Source organism: Pleurodeles waltl, chromosome 12 (genome assembly GCF_031143425.1).
Source record: "Pleurodeles waltl isolate 20211129_DDA chromosome 12, aPleWal1.hap1.20221129, whole genome shotgun sequence".
Taxonomy (NCBI): Eukaryota; Metazoa; Chordata; class Amphibia; order Caudata; family Salamandridae; genus Pleurodeles; species Pleurodeles waltl.
Window position 1 is genome coordinate 359,590,371 of NC_090451.1, and position 18,386 is coordinate 359,608,756.

At 43.1% G+C, this 18,386-nt stretch overlaps 1 protein-coding gene across 3 annotated transcripts in view; it reads right to left on the minus strand.

The window, feature by feature from the left end:
- Positions 1-18,386, minus strand: part of PHKB (phosphorylase kinase regulatory subunit beta) — a 1,122,330-nt gene that overhangs the window by 155,013 nt on the left and 948,931 nt on the right. For all 3 annotated transcript variants that reach the window (XM_069216595.1, XM_069216596.1, XM_069216594.1), the window contains one exon: positions 12,201-12,335. In XM_069216595.1, coding sequence (XP_069072696.1) covers positions 12,201-12,335 — 135 coding nt within the window. The remainder of the gene's footprint in view (positions 1-12,200; positions 12,336-18,386) is intronic.

Genomic DNA, 18,386 nt, shown 5'->3' on the forward strand with positions numbered 1-18,386 from the left:
ATAAATAGTTATGACAATATTTTCTTATTGTGAAAGATAAAACAGAGACCCTTAAGCATCCAATGAAACAACTTATAGAAAAACTATGCAATGACCTATAAAAATGTTAAGCGAAGAATAATATATATATACATATCTAACCGTAAGCAATATGTATATTTGTTAAGCAGACCTAAAAAGTATCACAATACTTATACATATTTGGACAAAGAACTACATATATCTAGATAGATGCATATAAAAGAATTATAATTATGAATGTTTACATACACAATGATATGTTGTAGTGTTTGACTATGGTGGTTATATAGGAAAGAGCCAACTTTTGTGTAGTCTTCTGAAGATAAGACAGGTATCTGTTGATATTATATTTGGGGGTAATGAATTACATTGATTGAATGCTTGAACAGAGAAAGATGTACCACCTATTGTCTTTTTCTTATATGGTGGGGTTTTGAGGCGAGGTGCCAATCTTAGAAAGAGGTTTCTTTGTTATAAGTATTTGGTGATTTTAGTTCTGTTCTATATATTATTTTGTGGGTGATACAAAGGAGCTTGAAGGTGGATCTTCTGGCAGCTGGTAACCAATGTAGGGCTCTCAAGACAGGGGAGATGGGAGATGTGGGCTTGTGGTGTTATATGTAGGAGTAGTCTAGCACAGAATTTTGAGACTGCTGTTGTCTTTTCATAGCTGACAGAGATGATCCATGGTAGAGGTCATTGGCATAATCCAATTTAGACTGTATAAAAGAGGCATTAGCCTGGATCTTGTGTGGAAATCCCAGGTGGGGGAAGAAGTGTCACAGAGTTTTCATGGTGACGAAGCTTTATCTTGCAGATTTGTCTATTTGGACACGGATTGTTAACTTTGAGTCCATGATAATTCCCAGTTTTCTCACTTCCTTAGATACTTTAGGAGGTTGTCCCAGATAGTCATGCCAGGCACAGAGTGGGTCATAATTTTCCAATCGTCAAATGTGAGAATTTCCGTTTTGGAAGCATTCAATTTGAGATGGCTCCATGTCATACAATGAACGATGGCTCTGAGGCAACTGAAGATTTTTGAATTTCCAATGTCTTTGGGTCTTTCCAGTTTAAGTAGTATGGGTGTGTGTCATTCGCATAGTCATAGGATGAGAGCTGAAATTAATTGATCAATGCCAGTAATGACTTCATGTTGATGTTGAAAAGCATGGGTGAGGTGGCTGAGCCTTGAGGGACCCCTTCTTTTGTGAAGTGTGTTTGGATGAGAAAGAGGGAGTATGTATGACATTTGTTCTGCTCTGAACGTAGGAAGTGATCCAGTTGAGAGCAGTCCCCACCATGCTGGCTTCAAAGAGTTGTTGCATTAGGGTGTCATGGTCAACTGTGTCAAAGGCAGCTGAGAGGTCCAAGAGACGTAGTGCAGCAAACCCACTGTATTCTACTGTGTTTTTAAGGCCATCCCTCATGGCGATGAGGGAAGATTCTGTGCCTCTTCCTGGGTGGATCCAGTTTGGTAGTCTGAAAGTATGGAGTTATCTTCAGTGAATTGTGACATCTTGGCAAATTGTACAATTGCACATTTCCTTGCACCATGCCGTAAGTGGAGCCTCGCTCTGAGGCTTAACAATCATAGGCAGCAATTTCAGAAAAAAATTAACTCTGAACTTTGTTCACATATCGCTGCTTCCCAAGGTCATGTTGCATTCTTTCCTGTGACAAGATCCTACCTCCTGCTAACTAGTTTTGTTGCAGTAACATATTTGTATCACTTTCATGGTTCTACTGACTTGCATCGATACAAAAGTGTATACAAATGCATCGGAAATGTACAAATTTTATAATTATATGTCCCAACTGAATTTTGAGTGGATGCTCTGGTGTGTTAAAATCACAATTGTCACCTACTCTCCTCGCATAGTGGCTATTTACAACCATGTTAGACTTGTGGACTTCCAGAAGTGTTGCATTTAATTTTGCAGATGGTGGACTGCCGGAAAATACAGACATTAGAGGAACAGGAGAGCACTGGACAGGACATCACATAACAACCTCTAGGAGCCAGAGGTAAGGAAGAATTTGTCCAGGAGGGACTGGGATGGAGCACAGCCCAGCACTAGACCTAGTGAATAGGTCCAATAACTCCAGCATGTTAAACCAAATTTAGGTAAATTCTAACTGTGCTTACCATATTCTGCATGCTTACTTGCATGACTGTATTGTTTTGTGTTTGTCAGCAGTTTGTTCAAAAGATGGAAACAAGTAACGTCTGGGTAGGAGACAGTGGGATAATGGAACGGTCAGATCGGAAGGGATGGAGTCCAGAGAATTAAAGTATGGATGTTAAGTTACTTACATTCTGTAGTGTTTTTTTCTGGTGGATTCCTCACATTTAAAATATTCACCAGGTACCGACTTTATATGGCAGATTTCACATGGGCTCTACTACAGCCCGTAGATGGTGCCTTTCGGCTCTAAACCGGCTTTATTCTGCCTTAAACTGACTGCATGTAAGCACCACCCCTGTGCATCAAAGTGTAGGAGGCTGGCTCATTATGTAGTGTGCACAATCAGGTACACTGTGTAAAGAGTCCGGGCAACCACACGTTGGTTTACAGATGTAAAAACTAGACCTCCTAATGCTTTAATTTTTATGGTAGCTTGGTCGAGCAGTTGGGCCAATCTTGGAGAAGTGCAAAGCATTTGTTGTACTCACAGTATCAATAAAGGAAGACACACACTCAAAGGAATAACTCAAGACCAATTTACAAAAATACTTCAAATATTTATAAAATATTAATTTTTAAGTTATGATTTTTCAAAGTTTAGCAAAAATATTATTTGTATGCATAATTACGCACCATAGCAATCAATGGGAGAAAACTTTAAAAATGCATTTAGAATCAGGAAATGCATTTACCAATGTAATTTTTTGCTTTTAGGTCGAGGTCATTAAGAAGTCTTGTGGGCCAATTGGAGGAATTCAGGTGGTTCCCGGTTTTGGCATGAGCAGCTGCTGAAAAATCCTTGGAGCTGGTGTAGGACCACTGCGGGGGATCACTTGGAAAAGCAATGCACAGGTGGACTTCAAAGTGAGTCCGGGGGGTCCCCTTAGAGTGTAGAGGTTGCAAGGGGTGAGGGTCCCTTAGAGCACAGCTGGTTCTCTGGTGTCTGGCCCAGGGAGGCTGGGTGCAGAGCAGACAGATGAGGCAAGAGCTGTATGCAAAGGTGCCCTTGGAAGCAGGAGGGAGGTCACTTTGAGGGTCTCTTGCAGGTCAGCAGGCCCACTCTGTGGGTGGTTCTGGTTGTTTCTGAAGTCCCTCAACTAGGGCTTCCCCCTAGTCCTTTGGAGTCAGGTGTGGACGTTTTGTTCTTGGTGTCCAACGTTGAGTGACAAGTACCCCAGGCTATTCCACTGCTCAGCCACTGGAGGGTGCAGTCACCAAACGTGGCACACTTGCAAGGTTTGTACTCCGGGTCCATCTGGTGAAATTTGGTCTGGCTGCAGCATCCAGTTCCTTGGTCAGCAGCTGGTCAGTGAACTTAACTTCACTGGTCTTTGTTGCAAAAGAGTGATGCCTTCAATCTGGAGGGACATCTTTGGCAATTTTCAGAAGAGTGGAGATCCTCTGTGGATTTTTATAGTCTGTGCGATGTCTTAGCAAACCCTTGGTGGCAATTGTCAAGTCCTGGGTGCAGCAGGCAGGGTCTGGTGCTTTTTTCTTTGTGCAGCAGGATTCAGTTCTCAATCCTTGGGTCTTCTTTGTTGCTGGTCTTCTTGTGTCCTTGGAATCTGATCTTCAAGTCTAGGGGTACCCACTAAATACTGTATTTAGTGGTCGTTTAGGGGAGTACCTAGTAGTGACCAATGGGTCATCTACCTTACAGTGGCTACACCCACTATGTGACCACTTCCTGTGGGCAGAGGTCACTTCCCTTTCCCTGATAGGCTAGTTTCCCACTATGCAAGATGGAGGGAAATGAAATGGAGAGGTCACCTTGCATGCAACACCTTAGGGGTGGTGCAAGCTCGGGGTGGCCTCTACTCCTGTCCTTTGTGCACTTTCTCGCTGTTGCTCCTGCCAAAAATGGGGGCTTGCAACAGGAGCCGCCATGCGCTGCTAGCAGCAAGACTGGGGGTCGAGTTTCAAGGGTGGTCAGCCCTTTGAAGCTCATAGGCAGGGCTGTGCACATTCCTGGGGGAGGAGGTGTAACGCTTCTGGCCAGGAACGGCTATGTTCTCCTCACCCAGAGAGCACAGGCTGCCACCGCAGGGTTCCAGAATCTTGTCTGGTGGTGGCAGACTGGTTGTGACCAGCCAGCAACCATGCCAGGGTAGTTAGCGTTTGCAAGGGGTGCCTCTAAGGTGGCCCCTAGGTACATTTGGCAATAAATTCAATGCTGGAACCAGTTTGGATCCATCATTCTGAGTTGATTGATACCTAACAACCCAAGGAGCAAAGGGGCCATTATGTGGCTGTGAAACTCGCACTGACCAGTGTCCAGCACATGCAGATAAAATGGCTGCCCTGTTCACATACCATGTCCCAGGTTTGGCAGGAACATAGTAGGGGAATGTTGCTCATGACTCTATGCCCACACATGCAATATAGTGCACCCAGCCGTAGGGCTAGAAGGCCTGCCAGATGGGTGACTTACCTATATTGCATGCAGTGTGTAGTGGACAGTGCAGACAGGCTGTGTGCCATGTCAGTTTAGGGCTGCACCAGGACACTCAGCCTGCAATGGCAGTGCTGGGTACAGTTGGATGCATGGTCCCTGAGGGTGGCACAATCTGTGCTGCTGCCCTCAGGGGCCTATGCTTAACACCCCATGCCCTAAGTACCTTAGTAGCATTTACTAGGGTCCACAAGTGGCACTTAAAGGTGTTTCCAATTGTGCCAATGCAACACAAAAGTTTTGGGAAAGCGATCTGGCCCAGCTAACCTGTTTAGAAGGGGCCCTGGCTACTAACAACTTTGAAACCACATCAACTACCAGGCAAAAAGTGGGGGCTAGCCATGTCAAATAAGGCCCTTTCTTACACAATGTCAGTTTCTTCCTTCACTTTTTTTCACACCCTGGGATGCAGAACATGAACAATTGGAGGCACCATTGTGCAGATCTCTAATGTGGGACCTTTTTCGATGTTAAGAATTAGGCCACTTCACAGAAATGGGGAGGCAGAAGTGCAGTGAGGAATCTGTGGTTAGACAGAGTATCCACCAAAAAGTGCATTACCAAAGGTAAGTAACTTGTTCTTCTCATGGATACTTCGAAGCTGTAGGTTACTCACCTTTAGAAGAAATACCAAAGCATTGCTTTCCTAAGGTGAAGGATTTGTAGAATGGGCTCAGACCAAAATGTCTTGCAGGACTGAACAGGTGAAATGCCATTTCCTTCAGACCTGGCTGTCAGGATATTATTAGTGTTTTTTAACTATGTGCGCTAGTGAACCTTTTGCAGCCTGAGAGTTGCCAAGAACAGGTCCTCCGTCTGCCAACACAGTGGTAGCAGTCTTGGTCCTAGAGGAATGTGCCCTCATTTTTTCGGGAGGGCGCTTTTTGGCCAATGCATAGCAGCTTTTAATGCAGACGACTATCCAACTTGACAAAGTCCTTTTCTTCATCACTTTACCTTTATTTGTATCTGAGAACCCACAAAAAGCAAATGGACTTAGGTGTGACTGACGCTGAAGCCAGGTATGGAGTACAGACTCTAGAGCGCCTAACAGTGTACATAAAATGTTCAATATGCCAGCTTGCTTGCCTATGTATATTTCTCTTAGCAATGAATTAAAGGCTTCTCATATCACAGTATATGTATACACCAAGCCAATGTTCAAGTGTTTCCTTATTGAGTTAACTATCTCTGTTCCAAAAGCAGCTTCTAGCAGAGCCTGGTCTGGTAATCCCCAGAAGCCACTCTATCTAACATCACTGGGAGGTGAAAGCTGCAGAAGTACTGATCACCAATCCAATGATGTTCTGGGAGATAGTGCTACTCAATCATCCATTGCAGCAGGAGAAGAACATAACCAAAATCTATTCTTGATGAATGAATGAAAGTGGAATAATAAAAATATACCCATTGCTGCCCATATTTTCTATCTCATTGTGACATGTAAATTTAGAAGTTCCAGTTCATAATGCAATGCTTCAGAAATGACCATGGAGGGGGAAAATATGTGCTTGGATCCATCCTTCATTGAATCTATCACAAAGTTAAAGTCCCTGCCCCAGACAAGCCACTAGTCACCATTTTCACAGTATTTATAATAATTATAGGTTGGTCTAGCCTCAGGATCCCTGATCACACACTAATGTTTAAAATCGTCAGACCTCCAAATTAATATTTCTACTCTCAAGAGTACAATATGTAGGATGCAAGGTAGCATTAATCTCGCCATTTACTCAAGAATTTACTGAAGTAAGTATCCTTCTGAGGTGCCTCCTGCCATAGTGCAATGGAACGTCATGTCTATCCAGATAGGTCTGCACCAACCTTAGTGTTTTGGGTTATTGAGCCCATGAATAGTCTAAGATACAAGCGTTGAGATTTATGCATGATTGTACTAATGTAAATGTGAGTTAGTTGATCACACCAGGCACAGACAGCATAACATCTAATCATCATCAGGTGTCAATAGCCAAGAAAAGAAAAAACACCTATGTCAAAAGGCTTCCCACCCGCCCTTCCCACTCAGAACTGACCCAGCCAACTTCCAGTGCCCCACACACACTTAGTACACCACGTATCAAGGTATATCCCACCAAAAACCTAACAATTTCATAATCCGAAAAAACAACTTAGTAGGTCATGTCGCTGTGGCATGCATCCCCTGCCATCTGGGGATTCAGGGTTGATTTACATTTAGATTCATCCTCTCCCACTTGATATGCTGCCTCATCACGTCTCGTCACTTAGTTATGAGTTAAAAGTTTTGGGGGTAATATAAGTTTTATTCGACCCCACTCTTGGCGCTTTGATCCTGATTTGTATATCCAGTCTTCAGCAGCCAGTCTTGTAGAGCAGCAATATCATCTGTTCAGCGGAGCTGTGTTGGAAAGTTCCATGCACCTTTATAGTTTATCAAATATTTAGTCTTTCCTCCACCTGTAGCTTTGCTGGATATTGTATGGAACATCTGATACTGTGGAAAGCAGCAGTTTTTGGCATCAGTAAGTTTCGGCCTGGCATCCTGTACCAGGACAGTGATATCAGGGTAGGTAGTAATATAGTCCTAATAGAGTAGGAGTGCCCGCTCTATAGTGAGTCATGTAACTATTTCTGTCACAACAGTTGATTCAGCGTGCGAGGCTCAGGCATGAAGATGCACCCGGTATAGACCTCAGCACCAGCGAGTGGTGGGCACACTCAACCACGAACATGGGAGTAAAACTGTTGCAGCCAAAAAGTTCAGACAGCATGCTTTCCACAAATAGTTCAGGCTTGGCCATGCGTGTTGACTCCGGCAGGTCTATAATTCTGACGTTATTGTGAAGGAAGTGCACCTCTAAGCCTTCATTCTTTGCCAATAGTGTCTACTCCATCATGAGCAATTTACTCTTATGCGTAGTTCTGTCATCCTGCGCATCTGCACCATCGAGGAATATATTATTTCTGTACAAGTACACCGTTATGCTGTCTAGGTGGGTCATCATCACATCCAGCTTTGCCAATTATTGCAGTCAGGCCTACCTTCAAGCCAAGGAGCAGCATTTTAGCTTCACCATTGGCCATCTTGGCTGCTCTAGGTTCAGGGTCTGGCTCACATGCTCAAATTCTAGTGCTCTTGCATTGGTCAAAAGACAATTTGCCCTGTTGTTCATCAGCTTTCACCATACTGGTCTGCCACATGCAACTCAGGTGTGCTGTACAACAGTATAGTCACTTCAGTACATTGCGAGCAGTATTAATTCAACGTTTTGGTTGATTCCTTATACCATTCATTTATTCACAGGCACTACATGGTGCAGTGCTGCCAGCACCAGCTGGGTCTATTGATCAATGTATTAAGGCATAGGGCCCCACAGTAGGGACCACATACACGTCTGAACATTCATCATGCGCCCTTAAACTTCCAACATGGGCCCGCAGAACATCAGTCCTTTCATGCAATGTGTAACAGTGGGGGTGGTGGGCGGTGGAACACAGGACCCCAGCAATCAGCAGCACAATCGCCTCAGTCTAGCCCCTTTGTGCACACTCCCAAAGATGGGTGTCCTGTGGCATCATAGCCTGACAATCAAAACACTCCAGCCACTGCCAAATTTTACCATATGCCCTGGGCCCTCTCACATCCAAAACAGGCCAGTAGAATTGACAGTCTTTGCATTTGATGTGCGGTAATTGTGTGGAGTGTAGGATGGGGCACTAGAGTCCCTGTCCATACTCCACTCCTCACTACATGGCGGCCTATAGTCGCCGTCCAAGGCCACAGACATCTCCACGGGCATCGCACCAAATCCACAGCGCCATGCACACACAAAATTATGATCCAGTAAGGCCGAGAGGGGAGGATCGTGACAGCTTCTGATTTCCTGGTATGGAGTATCTGCAGTGAAGCGGTCATCTTGATGTGCGATACACCATGCCCCCTAATCTTGCTATGTTTTAGAGGTGAACGCTTTGCAAATCCAGCAACTAAAGTGATTCATAAACATTGCAATCAAGAAGGACATGCTCATTTCACATGTGGACTGAAGCCTGCCCTTTGGTGCTCCAAGAATGGACTGGAGTCTGGTACTCTGGTTATGCTGTACCTGCCATCAGACATCCTGGGGCTCAGCCTTTCCAGAGACGACACAAGATTACTGAAAAAACCCGGTTCTTTGCTATCCTCTTTCCCATGTATGAAGTAGGGCAAGCTATTTGAAAGACTAGATACAAAGCTGAGAAATTGAAGGAAGTGACAATTATCACCACATTTGCACTGTGACTGATTCCTGACCACTTACAGGCTCATGAAAACCTGCTCTTACCGAACAGAATGGCTTTAGATTAGCTCCTTCCTTCAAAAGAGAGTGTTAGCGCGATAGTGGTGACAGAACACTGCACATATCTCTCCAGCACTTCACTCAGCATACATCACCAAATAGATCACATTAAAGATAGCATTAAGGAGTTGCATGAGCTTCTGAATGGATTAGATGTGGCATCTGGTCTTGGTTGGGTAGAATCTTTCGCAACTGGGGAATTAAAATATTTGGAATAGTCATTGCTGTCAATTTTAATTGTGGTCACATAATACGCATTCATCAGACTAATAATGTGAATCATCCTACGCATCTGCACAAATAAAAGCTCTGTTTACAATGTAATGCTTGCTGCTTTTCAGGATGATGAGGATGCTGATAATGAAGCTGTAAAAGCCAAAGGCATCCTTTTGTATGCAATTGAACTGCCTTGGAGAGTTTTGCCTCCCAGCAAGGGTGGGAGGGGGGGGGCGGGGGGGAGAGGGGCTGGGGGGGGGCAGAGTTAAGAAAGCAGAATCATATGTTGCATGCTTCAATACTAGTGATTTATTATTAAGACTCACTCTTTTCCCTTTTTATCATTTTTTCCAGATAAATACAGACAGAAAACGATTTGTTTCCTGGTTGTATTTATTTTTAAAAAGCAGAAAAATACAGACAACTGGTCTTCTTGTGAGTGATTCCCCACAATGTATTTCACAAATTTCGGACCAGCTGCTAAGCAGATAGACTCCATAGGATTTTAAGAACAGGATGAGATTCCTAAAAAGAAACAGGCATATATTAACATACATTTGTGTATAATGCTGATATTTACCTGTGGATGTAGTGTTTTGCTTAATTTGCTAAAGCGCAACAGGCATATCAATGTATGAGTACATGTTCATCAAGTAAATAAATATGGAAATATACCATTCTGCTTTTCCATTTAGTTTCAAACCACAAACTAAAAGTGGATTAATACCAATAAAATTGCCACAAAATAAATTTGGATAAATGCAGATGGAAATGTTAAAAAAATAAACAACATAAAACCGGGAGCCCTGTTTATTAGGAACGCTTTATTACACACTTATCCCTTAACACTGACTGATATGTTATATGACCAAATTTTAATGTTTTTTTTCATTAAATGTAAAGCGGCCATTAATTAAACTTAACATGTCTGCAAAGTTTCGTGCCTCTGCGAGGCCTAAAGCCATTTCATTCAGTGCTGTACCATTCCACATTTCTTTACGTTGAGTAGTAAGCGTACCCTCGCTCTGAGAATTGGCAGTAAATAACGTGAATTTCATACAGTAATGAACTCGCCATTTTGTTTGCGTATCTCTAGGCACTTCCCAGGGTCTTTTTGCATTCCTTCTCATAAGAAGATGCAATCTCCTGCTCATTTGCTAGTTTTGTTTAAATGGCAAGTTTGTATCACATGCACACTTTTTCATTGACTTTTGTTGACAACAAATGTATAAAAATTTCAGTAATGTATAAATGTTAGCATTATGCACCAACCGAATTTTGAGCAGATGCTCTTGTATGTTAAAATCACAATTATCACTATTTATTTTCCGTGCATATTTGCTATTTTTGCATTAAACGCATGTTAGACCAGTGAGCTTCCCAAAGCGTTGTGCACTACTCTTTCAGCTGCCAAGGGACACGGAATATGGGTTACCGTCATGGTAAGAGGATCGTTGTGCATTTTCCTGCTGGTCTAAAGTCCGAATCAGAAGTTCACGCTTCCATTGGTTTTATCAATCACATACAACATACACCACACTAAAAGCACATCTATCTAAAGTTACAGTTGAGAAAAGCACAGTCCCATTAAAGTTTTTTGCAAAGATTTATGTCTGGGGGAAGAACCATTCTACGTGTGTTGTTTGATCATTGCCATTTTTGTGTTTGCAAATGCAAGGAAATAGCTTTGGTAGAGTGCACATAACATATTTTTTATTCCTGCTGTGTACATGTAGGAATTTGTCCCCACCCTCATGTGTGCTATAATGAAAAAGCATGTGTTCCTTTGATGTGTTCTTCTCCCTAAACACCTGGTAAACGCCATAGGCGGGACAAGCCACCAACACAAAAAAATATCAGAAAATTGCAAGAAAGTTGTACCAGTCTTGAGTATCAAGTGCAGTCCAGTGCTTTATCTTACCCCAGACTACAGGTACTACCTTGACTGGGTATCCACGCCGATTGTGCAGAACATGGTGCTGGTGCAGTGTCTGACCCCCACCCCCTCCCTCCCTCACCCCTTTCCGGTCTTTGCCAGTAGTTTGCAGTGATTTGTACTCCACGTGAAATACTATAGCTAGGTCCAGTTCGTTCATTCAATCTATATTAACCACTACTCACTGCTCTGCAGATTTCTAGTAACACCAAAGGGACTGACTTGACAATAAACTACCATTAACACTATTGACTTGACAATGGACTTGCATTAACACCAACGGACTTGGAAGAAAAAAAACTCACATTAACACAGATTGCCTTGTAGGGTTATACCAGATAAGTGGAAAAAATAGCATGTTTGAAATCGCATTTTTTGATACTGTACACTATAGTTGCTGAGTTCATGAAAAACTGATTGCCATTTCAAAGACTTTGAGGATTGTGCAGTGTTTCTTGTGGCAAGTGAGCACCCCAGCCTCTGAGGTAAACAAATCCAATATGCCTTGTCGTCTTTCTATCCCTAGGAACTCTCATCTCATCCTGCCTGCCTTTGGCACTGGTGTAAAAGGAGTGTGGACGTAGTCGACAACATGGAAGGGCCATCTACTCACTGAACAACAATATGGTTGGATACAGTAGCCCACCCTTGCATTGGATTTTAGCTGCACCTGTCACAGTGAAAGGGGACGAGTGGCTGGATTAACCGTCCTGTAAAGAGTCAGCTACAACAGTAAGAAGAATATCAAAAGCTCCAAGCATGTTCGGAAATTCGGCGGTCATCCAGGATACCAAAAGACTGGGGAAAACTAAGAGCAGGCCTACTTCACTAGAACTACGTTCATTTACCAAAATGGACAAACCCACAGAAAATATTTCTTCCTGCTTTAATTTGAACTGCACCAATGTAGATCTTTACATTACTTTTTAAAGTTCACTATTTCAGCTTTTCCAACAAGCTCGTTTCAAACCTTCACAAACAGGCTTCCCCCTACGCGAGTTTACGAGTGATAAACAGCCAAGCATAAAGACATACTTCAGAGACAAAAGGGGTTTGGTTTCCATTACCTCCCTTGCTGCTGATGCTGAAGAATATCCAGTAAGAGCTGCTTGACGTTGCTGGGTGACAGCTGGTACAAGTCCCAGGCGGGCATGTCACCTGCTCGAATTTTCAGTTCATACTTCATGGCATGGATAATCCACCTGAAGCGTGTCAGAAGCATTTGCAGATTTTAATGAAAATATTTATTTTAAAGGGTCAAGCAATCTCATTTCAAAATCAGTTTCACAGTACACAGAAAATGTGATAATTAGGCGTGCACAAGGATCTCGGACTTAGGCCAGAAGATATATTCTAGAAGGCAAGAAACATATATAGTATCTCCACCATGTGCCAAAGTGATCTGGAGGTCGGCCCAAAGAGAAACAGACAGGATCCAGGTGAATGATGTGCTTCTCAAAATAGATCAGATCATTGGACCTCGACAGGCGATACTTTAGTCATACCTACATTTAAAAAAAAACACTGCACTTCGCTTTTGAATCACTTCGTGATACCAGGGTTTTAGAGGGCATTGTTTGTTCTTATGAAGACCTTTAGGAGTCGATATGGCATTCGAGTGCCATAAAGTAACACCTGTAGCGGGCTGACTTGAAAAGCAATCTCTCTATTGTTCTACATTTCAAAATACCCTTATACTGTACTTATCCCGGAGAACAGTTATCTTAACAAGTTACATGAACAATTCCATCAAGGTTGAACAGTGATATGGCTCATGGCACATATTATGCAGTGCTAAAAACGCCTAACTCTGCATTATGCAAAAATGACTAAAAATAGACTTTTAGAAATTTACTATACAGGGAAAATAAAGCACCGTGGAAACAATCTACTTCAGTTAATGGGATGTAAAACATCACACATGCAATTGCAAAATTACCGAGAAAGTTAAAACGTTTGCAGGTATTCTTTCTACCATGCGTAAACTGCCAACAAACATGCGCTGTGATGAAAAGTGAAAAAGTGCAAAGCCTGCTGTATATTAAGTTATGCTACGCATGAAAGAGAAAATCCATGCCATTATATTAATGTGTGTTATTAACCAAGGCGCTGGCTTGTGGCCTCAGTCCAGTGCAACAATTTTTACATGGTGTTCTGTATGACACATATTTCTCTTGCTCTGTTCTACAAAAAGTCAAGTAAGAGACAAACATTTTCCACAAATGTACTAATCCTTAATGAGAGACTGTCTACCTCTTGTGCCTGCCACACTCATTTTCTAAATCCAGCCATTTTTCCTAAAAAAAAATAAAAAATAAATAAAAAAAAGACGACCACAACGGTGTTGGTAACCCACAAAGCAAGCTTCATGAGGCCTTCAAGAAACTGTGGCTTGAGAGAGGCAACCACTGTGGGTCCATATGGGTGTCGAGACTGTACCACTGGGCACTATCAACAAGATCACCAAAGCCTGGGAGACAGGCTAACTGCAGGTCTCTGGCACTGTATTGGTGCATACGACCTTCCACTCTGCCTCCAGCGTACCACATACTCACACAGAGCAGCCACTAACCAGGCACCGACTATCTGCATGTTGTTTGATATTTCAATTACTTGGTTAATAAAATATACATTTTTTGCCCTAAGTTCCTTCACCCTTTTTGTGGTCGAGCCTGCGAGAGCATGCACTAGCACATGCGTCTTGCTTGCGAAACACGCTTTTGTACAAAAAGGGCGTGGAGCCCGCCTGTTGCCTACTATTCGTCTGCTCCAGTGTCACTCTTTCTTACAGCTGTGTTCATTTGCCAGAGCAGCCAAAATGTCACTATGGATGCATGCTGTGAAGTAGAGATCAAGCACAGATGGATTATACTTAGTCAGTGCCCGTCAGCTGCTCTGTACTTGATTTGGGTACTATTTCTTGTCCCCCCCCCCATTCTCCCTCTCCCTGCTGGTCCATCCACAGTGCCTGCATGAGTTTCAAATTGCACCACCCCCACACTTCGCAATCTTGTTTGTCACGTGCCCCAATCACCCTCCTCCATGTTCCCTGTACCCTCCCAAGCCCCTGTGGCTACTTGCCACATCTCTCTCCCACTGTCATGGGGCATCCTTGCACTTTTTAGGGTCGAGCCTGCGCTAGCATGCGCTTGCGCATCGATTGCGAGACGCTGTAGTAGTTAGAAAAGGGCTCGGAGCCCCGTCTATGTCACGTTAGTGTCTTTCATTGGTTCGTGGACTTGCCTTTTAGAATTTGCTTGCTTTCATTAGTGGAAGGCATGCATACGTCATGCCTTTTCTGGTGGTTAGCCCTCCTCGAGTGCAGTGACCAAGTACTGAAAACATACGAGGCTTGCTGTTTTCCGTCCGGTTTGAGGACTACTTTTTCTCTTTTTTCACAGCGTGATCTCGCTGGGCAGAAGTCGAGTGCTTTGCATGACATCGACCCTGTTACATAGTTAATTGCACTTTTGTCCGTTAGGTAGATAATTGCACTTTTGCCGATAGGTTTCATTAAGAGTAATTTGTAGCAGCGCGATCGCGTTCTTTTTTTCCATTTAATGAGGCAAGAAAAGTCCGGTTGGGAGTTTACAGCTGCTAGTAGCTCTAACTCGGAGAAATGCGAGACCGTTGCATTGCAAATGCTTGTTTTAATTTGCTTTTTATTTTATATAGCGGAAACTGGAGCCGAAGGTATTGGAGCACTTCACTCTGCCCTAGTTTCATTACACAAGTACATTCACATTTGTAGGCAGCGAAGCCATGTGCTCAGGATCACAGGCTGTTGAGCTGACGCCGAGACTCGAACCTGATTCCCCAGATCTAAGGTCGGCAGCTCTGGCTGTTATGCCACATCCTCTTTCCATCTTGCTTAGTTTCAACTTGTGTTGATTGAACACAAACAATACCCCCATTCAAATTAAATGAACCCCCTAATTTATATGACAAACTTTGCAGCATTTGCATATTTTTGTAGGACTTAAACGAAATACCCGAGGTTAGGAATAAAAAAAAAAAAAACATCCCTACTGACCTGACCACCCACCCGCGATGGTCATTACACAGGAAGCAATGGTAAAGTCAGTGCAAGATACTCCATTCCTTCGCTTTTCTGCGGTACACTGTTAATAGATTTTGCCCGTTTTGTTCTGTTGAGCAGAAGGGCCCATCCTGTTCAGCTGATTCGACTCACTCAGCCTCCGACTCTCCCCTCGGTGTTCAGTCACGGCTGCAACAGAGACCTGGCCACGTCTTCCGCAGAGAGACTACAGCTTACGAGGGACACTCACTGAGGGAGGAGGGACTCGCGACGCCGTGAGTGTGCTTTATGTTTACTGTAGGCTGAAAGGGAAAGGGTCCAAAATGAGCACACAGGTGGAGGAAATAAAACTGATGTCCCGATTAGAATACGGACAGACAATACTGCAGTTCTTGCTGGTTCTCTCACATGGGCAGGGCAGCGCCCGGTGTTCATTCATGGCCCTTTAAATGCGTAGAAGCCACCTGCCGCTCAGGCATACATGCAATACAAATGTGCCCCCATTTCATTAATACACAGTGCAACCCTGTATTGTTTACAGTGTAACCTGTGCTTCGCTGTTGGTAGTTCTTAATATAAATACATAAGCAAAGCCTCTGAGGTGTAGCTCCTCATTCTACAGCTTGCTTTGTGTATCGCTGACATAATCTAAACACAACCTCAGAGCGATTTATACTGCCCATGGTTTACAGTATTAGTTTATTTTTTGCGCGTCCTTGCATCATAGTTGGTCCCAAGCCTGACCCCTTTAATTTCACACAACACACAAAACGTGATGATCATTATGATAACACAAAAGTTCTTAAAGTGCAATTCTTAGTGTCTAGGTTCAAGTTAAATCAAAGCCTGTTTTTTAGCAAGTCCCTGAGCGCAAGATGTACAGTGTGTTATGTGCAATGTTAAAACCTGTATCCGCAGAAAGTAATGGGAAGCGCTCATTCAAATGGGCTGCGAATTCATCAACCTCCACAGAACCTTAATAAGCATCCATAGGTCGCAGAGATGAGAACAACTTCAAACAAGCAACAAGACAATGCTTAAGTCTATTCCAAGCAAACATAGCAATGTTTAGGGAACACTGCTAACATATCAACAGAATGTTACAGTGGAAGCCATCTGTCCTCCGGTCGCTCCACGGCACACCACTCCACTCTGCTCGACTCCACTCTATGCTACTCCACCCCACGCCTCTTTAGGCCACTCCACTTTGTGCCCCTCCACTCTCCTCTATGTCACAAACCTTTACGTATGCTGGTGTACAACATGGCTAAAACAAATTGGCAAAGCTACTAGCTCTTGAATAAGTGAGACTTATTGGCTTTGCCAATGCTTGCTTTACCCTTCTTTCTGCTGTTCTGCATCGTATCTCCACCTGGTACTTCAACTGCCCAATAAACAGGGTTTGAGTTTGGTTGCTCCAGTGTTGACCTGCTGAATATGCAAATCACCATTTATTGTTTGATAAAGCTGGTAGTTATGATCCTCAGCTTCCTCCACCTCTACTGCCTTCGACTTGTCTTAAATTTTACCCGCTCTGAAATACCAATGGTTGTCAAGGGAGTTTTTGGATCCCCAATAGCCTGCTTTTGATTGCTTCTCTGAACACAGACTACTAAAAAAGAAATACAATTTTCCCAGAATCTCACAACACCCCCTTCTTCTCCTTTAGTTTGAACACTGACATGCTTTCCTTCAATAACTTGTCAAGGATCATGGCCAGGCCTTCCACTGGCATTCAGAGGACACTTCAGTTTATCTCCAGGTCACTGAGTCCAAGGATCACTTCACTCAAACTGCCTTCTAGCCGCCATGTCAAGAACTGTGGAGCAGAAGGCGGCCTGTCGGGGTCACCAGGGTTTGGCTTTACACTGCCCGATAGTCTGATTATTAATTGCTCCGGAGGAGCCTCAGCCTCTGATTTAGTCCTTGTCGGATGGGTAATGCGTCACAGCCACAAAGGCTGTAGCGGCTGCCTTATTAGGAAAGCATGAGGGTGTAATGCACTTGTAATAAGGAAGATGGGCCATCCGTAACATTTGAGACTGCGTAACCATCCACCAAACTCTAAATCGGGGCCTTAGTCACTCAGTGTTACTCAGTAGAGATGGAACTGATATATGCGTCACCAGTAAAAACACGAACGTTATCACCGAATGTACTTATTGCAAAGACATTAAAACACTGTTGAAATTGCCGAATCACAAAGCAAAAATCAAGAATTTAGGAACAAGTCTCATGATAAAGTGAGACGCAGCTCCAGGACTCCAAATAATCATACCTTTATTCTCAAACAAATAAGAAATTGAAATTAATGAAAATGTAGTCCTTCCCTGCGGTCGCTGTTTTCCTTCATACAGATCTGGTGGACAGGTGAAGCATGATGACCCTGAAACTGACCAGGCGCTACTCTTCACCGCTAGAGCACAACTACTGCCCGATTTCAAAGCACATCTTAAGATTTTACCAGCATGGACGGTATGTGTCACAACAAAATATGGACGCTTAAGAATTAAACTGTATTTTTCACATTTAAAAATCACTTTTTCCAACCTCAATCACTGAAAGTACTAATTCAATCTGGAGCCCTGCACAAGAGTCGGCTACCAGTGAACTGTACCGAGTAAGGGAAGAATTAAGAAGTCTGAGAAGTTGCCGAATCGCTGACGTGTAGCAATAATTACACACTGCTTACGGCTTCATTACATCTGACAATCATCAACTCAAATTCGCAGATTAAAGCTTCTGTAATTCAGAATTGGGGCCTGGAGATAATTAGGAAAACCTAACAGCTGACACAAAACAAGGAAACAACTGAATTAATTCACTAGATATTGTATTTATGTTTAATTATTTCATCGTTCTCATGTATTTAATTTGCATTAATTGAAAACTAGATTCTGTGCTGTTTTACAGTAGAGCTCTATGCACTTGAATGGAATAAATTGCACTGGGCTGTACTCTGAACAATGCTGAAACTAAATCAAACTCCAACGTGTGAGACACATAAATGGATGTTAATTTAGGCGAGATCTAGAACGGGGATTGTCTTGTAAGACTTAGTCACTTCTGGATCTGTAAAAAGTACTTGGACATCTTCGATTAGTAGCAGCATGGCCAAGCAAGAAATCTTTCAGGACATATTGGCTTATGGACTTTAACCCAATGCACATGTGGTACAAAGCTACCTGAGGTCATTCTTTAATTTGCGTTGCGA